The sequence below is a fragment of the Paroedura picta genome, chromosome 5 (genome assembly GCF_049243985.1).
Source record: "Paroedura picta isolate Pp20150507F chromosome 5, Ppicta_v3.0, whole genome shotgun sequence".
NCBI lineage: Eukaryota > Metazoa > Chordata > Lepidosauria > Squamata > Gekkonidae > Paroedura > Paroedura picta.
Genome location: NC_135373.1, coordinates 87640833 through 87645395, shown reverse-complemented (window position 1 = coordinate 87645395; position 4563 = coordinate 87640833). Strand labels below are relative to the sequence as shown.

The following is a 4563-nucleotide window of genomic DNA, read 5'->3' as shown; positions in this document are numbered from 1 at the left end:
GCTTGGGTCTGACGGAGGGAGCTATGGCTCTCCAGCTTCTGCCCCACGCCTCTGGTGGGTCTCCTGTCTGGGCCTGGACCTGACGAGCCTGTGGCCTGGAAGGCGTGCGGGAAGAAGACTGAAGGATGCCTCACTTGCACCACCCCCCCCCCAGCGCTGCTGCATGACGGAGCCCCCCGCAGGCAAGAGGAATTTTCCCTGCCGGGGAAGCTGGCACAGGTCCGACCCCGACCCCCTCCCCAAATGAGTTCTTGCTTTCAGCGGATTTGGAATAGCCACGCCGGCGTTCTCATTTCCCCAGTGCAAAGAGCGGGGTGGGACCACTGGGGCTGCTTCTTTCTACGCCTCCCGAAAGTGCTGGGAAGCCTTGCTGTGGTTTCACTGGGGCAAATTGCATTTCTCCTAAAAGTGGAGAAGAGTCCTTGTCTCAATAAGACCCAATCCAAGGGGGGATGGGGTGGAGGCAATTTGGTACAGAGTTTCCTTTATTTCTAGAGTCCCCTTTCCAATGATGGAGCTTCTACCCCACCGTTCCACTTTCCTGCATAAAGCCTTCCGGGATGCGGCCAAAGGAGGCTGGGGGGGGGGGGGGGCTGAGGGCCTCCTGTTCCCAGCTACTCAGGCCAAGGCAACCGACCCACCTTCTATGACCCACTTACTCCCGACTGCTCCACTGACTCCTCCAGGGTGGCTTCAGAGTTCTTCCAATGAGTCCCGAAAAGAAAGCTGAAAGAAATGCTGTGCTCTAAAGGCACTGGTGGCATCCCTGTTCCCTTGAGACTCCTTTGCCTGAAATTGTTTTGTTCCGGGAAAGAGGCCCAGCTGGTCCTGTAGGGCTGGCAAAGAGAAATCTGCAGCCCCCACCTTCCCCCAGCATGTCATTCCTTTCATCACTCAGAAGCCAGCAAAACTTTGCAACAACCATTACATGCAAAGAGGGTTTATAACATTTATTTTACAGCCTTTGAAATTTTATCCGGCTTTATATACAAGATCACATCCCACATATTAAACATATTGCTATTTTTTAAAAAAAGGAAAATACTAAAATTTATATACAAAAAAATTCACACACACAAAACACAAATCCAGTTTTTTAAATAAAAGTCAACTTGAATGTCATTCAAACAGGAATGAACTTTTCTGTATATTATTATACAAAGAAGATCCTCCTAGACCACAGATTAATTTTGAAGGTCAAGAAGAGTGGGTGGTCGAGGGGACGAGAGGTTAGAAGCCAGTGCCTTTGACGCTGGAAGGGGAAGGCCAGAAGAGCCAGCTGGTCTCTGTGCTCAGCAGAGGGTCAGTCTTCCTTTTGCGCAGAGGCATTTGGCCTCAAGGAGTTCCAGAAGATTATAAATTAATTGGCAGTTTCGCCTAAAGGGCAACAGGATAGCCACTTCCCCCAAACACCTCTGGGACCGCTACTTCTCTACCACTTCCTCCCCACTGGGCACTTTGCGGTCTTCAGAAGAGATACTGTCCACAATAGAAGAGAGACAACGAAGGCTGCTGGAAGCCGAGGAGTCCACGAGGGGTGTACCTGGAGTCCACAGCACAGAGGAGGGAAAGGGCATTTGAGTAAAGCTGCAATCATGAAAGGGGAGGCATCCATCAGGGTAATCCACAAAGCAGACCAGGGAAACAGCCCCATGCAGTCTATCCAGCCACATTTCAGAGGAGTTGGCTGCAAGTGCCACCATCCACCATCCAGAGTTTCCCCCCTGTTACTTGGTTTCCTTCCCTGTCAAATGGATGACCTTGTGAGAATCTCAAACCCGAACACAGCAAGGCCTTCCTCCCAAGCGCTGCTTTGAGAACTGTGGCCAACAACCTGCTCCCTCTTTTCAGAGGCTCCAGAGTTTTTCACCTGCTTGTTTTTTTTGGGGGGGGGGCATTTAAGTCGCACCTCACTTGAGGCAACCCCGTAGGCAAGAGACAAGTAGATGGGTTGCTATCACCTGCCTCTGCAGCACTGCCCATCCCGGTATTCCTTGGCGGTCTCCCACCCATGGATTAAGCAGGACGCCCCTTCTTAGCTTCTGAGATCAGGTGAGCAGACTACAGCAAGAGCCCGACGGCACCCTAAAGATTAACTGCATGCATTTAAGCGTACAGTTCTTCAAAAGCTTAAATTCTTAATGCAACTTGAATTAAAATTACATACATTTATGGCGTGTATCAAATGTGTCACCCTTTACGGTGCCCCGGGACAGCGGCTATATTCCGCGGCTCGGAGAGTAAGCTGGCGGGTGAGACTGTCACTCCGGCTGCGAGTCCACGAGCAGTTCACGTGACAGCCCCCCTCCCCCCCCCACCGCGCTTGCTCGCTCCGGAATAGCCACGCGAAATGGGGCGACCCGCGAAGGGGCCGACTCGACCGGCCTGGCTGCCTTCCTTCAAAGCAGGATCCGGGCCAGGGGAGGGTCGCAGAATCACGGGCAGGCTCCGGGGTGGCTGGGGGCTTCCCGCGGAGAGCTTGAGGCTGGGCGGCCTGCGAAACCCCGAGGAGCGGCGTCCGGTCGCCAGGAGCGCGGCGGCGAGCGGCAAGCGCTCAACGGGCAGGTAGCCCCGGGGGCTGGAAACAAGGCCAGCCCCGCCCGCCCGCCCGCCCCTGCCGCCCACGTTACCTTCCTTGGGGCTGGGGGGCAGCGCCCTGGAATGCTCCGAGCCGCCGGGCCAGTCGGCGCCGCAGGTGCTCAGGAAGTCGGAAGGGGCCATCTGAAGAGGAAGGCGGGAGAGAGAGAGAGAGAAAGAGAGAGAGAGAAGGGGGCTTGAGAGAGGGCCGGGCGGGCGGGCGGGGGCTGCGGTCTGTGCCGCGCTAAGGGAGGCGGGCGGGGCGGCGCGGGGCGGCCGTGGCAGAGGCGTCCGCGGCGGCGCTTACGTTGGCGGCCTTGGGGCTGAAGGCGAAGGCGTCTGCGGCGGCGTCCGGGGCGTCGGGCAGGAGCAGCGCGTGGCCTTTGTCGTGCTGGTCGAGGCGCTGCAGGAGGTCCTGGAGGCGCTCGATGTAGCTGATGGCGCTGCGCAGGATCTCGACCTTGGGCAGGCGCTGGTTGGGGTTGGCCACCGTGCGCCTCTTGAGCGCCTCGAAGGCCTCGTTGATCTTCTTGAGGCGCCGCCTCTCGCGCAGCGTGGCCGCCTTGCGCCGGTCGGTGGGCGCCGATTTCCGCTTGCACGTCTTGCAGGCCCACACGAGGCACTGGCCCGGGCAGTGAGGCGCCTGCAGGCCCGGCGGCGCCAGCACGTGCTGCTCCTCGCCGCCGCTGCCGCTGCTGCTCTCCCCGCCGCCGCCGCCGCCCGCTCCGGCGTCGGCGGCGAGCGGGTCGTGGCACGAGGAGGGCGACAGGGTGCCGTCGCTGCCCGGGTAGAGCGGCGAGCCCTCGGCCATGTCGAGCGGCTGCAGGCCCCCATGCTCGCCGTCCAAGTAGAAGAAGTAGGAGCCGGATTCGAAAAGGTCCATCATGGTGCTCGGCGCCGGGGCCTGTGCGCGGCCGCCGGGCGGGGGGCAGCGGGCGGGCGGTCGGGCGAGGGGCGCCCCACAGCAGCCCCCGGCGAGGTGCGGCCCGGCGGCGGGGTTTAATTAGCGCGGTGACATCAGGGGCCCCGGCGGCGCTTTATATAGAGCCGGCGCTGAAACTCTATCCAACGTTTAGCTGTCGCGGGGCATCACCCTCCGCAGGCCCGGCCAACCAGCCGCCTCCTGGGCACCATCAGCGCCCGGCGCGAGGGAGGGAAGGCTCCCCTCCTGCCCGGCCGGCCGGCCAGCCCCACTGGGGGCCAGCAGAAGCAGAGCGGGGCCAAGGGCCGCTCAGGGGGCGGGCTGCGGCCCAGAGTGTGTGTGTGTGTGTGTGTGTGTGTGTGTGTGTGTGTGTGTGCGGGTGGGTGGGTGCGCAATAGGGGCGGTTGACTCCAGGCCAAAAGACTCGGCCTTAGAATGAAAATCCCCTTCCCCCCTCTGGGCTAAGTATAGCACACCAAGGCTGTAATGATTATAGTAGCAAACATCTCTCTGCCCTCCCCCTTTTAAACATGCCATTCCTGTGACCCAAATCCATGAGGGCCCTGCCCAGGGGGAGAGTGATACAGGCGCTGTCACAGCCTGAACTTCCAGGGAATGCTGCCAAAGAGAAGAGCTCCGGGGTCTGCCTGCCTGCAGTGGGGACACGGCCATCTGGGCCCGTCATAAATGAAACTGTAGTCCTGGCATCTTGGAGAGGGTGCTCGTGAGCCTTCCTGTCCGAGCCACAAGAAGGGGTTGGCAGGCTGTGGACTTGCATGGAGTAGGTCTTTGCCTCTTTCACCATCTGTCAAAGCAGTTGTACAATTGTCCCGACATATATCTACCCTGCATAACCCATATTCACTGTGCAACAATTAGTGGCTTGCAGATGGCCATTTACCATGTGGACACTACCATGTGGACACCACAGGCATCCACCTGCTTCTCTGCTATGCGGACATTTACCTGAGGTGGCAAGAGAATTGAATGGTGCTTTCCCTAGCATATAAATTATGCAGGTGATCGACACAGTCACCTAAGAATAGGATGGGGTTATATGAATT

At 58.8% G+C, this 4563-nt stretch overlaps 1 protein-coding gene across 2 annotated transcripts; it reads right to left on the bottom strand.

The window, feature by feature from the left end:
- Positions 1–935: 935 nt before the first annotated feature.
- MYF6 (myogenic factor 6) lies at positions 936–3788 on the bottom strand. Of its 2 annotated transcripts, XM_077338910.1 has the most exons (3): positions 2885–3784; positions 2631–2721; positions 936–1543 (listed from the first exon to the last, which is right to left on the bottom strand). In XM_077338910.1, the coding sequence occupies exons 1-3, from the start codon at positions 3461–3463 to the stop codon at positions 1425–1427; spliced, it is 789 nt and encodes a 262-aa protein (XP_077195025.1). In that variant the 5' UTR covers positions 3464–3784; the 3' UTR covers positions 936–1424. The 2 variants fall into 2 exon arrangements, with proteins under 2 accessions (XP_077195025.1, XP_077195026.1); XM_077338911.1 differs by lacking the exon at positions 2631–2721 and having other exon boundaries at positions 2885–3788.
- Between the last annotated feature and the right edge of the window lie 775 nt (positions 3789–4563).

Coding starts and splice junctions, on each gene's coding strand:
- MYF6 (XM_077338910.1), bottom strand. CDS start 3,463: ATGATGGACCTTTTCGAATCCGGCTCCTACTTCTTCTACTTGGACGGC. Junction 2,722..2,884: donor TCAGCCCCAAGGCCGCCAAC/GTAAGCGCCGCC, acceptor CTTCCTCTTCAG/ATGGCCCCTTCCGACTTCCT. Junction 1,544..2,630: donor GCCCCCCAGCCCCAAGGAAG/GTAACGTGGGCG, acceptor TGTGGACTCCAG/GTACACCCCTCGTGGACTCC.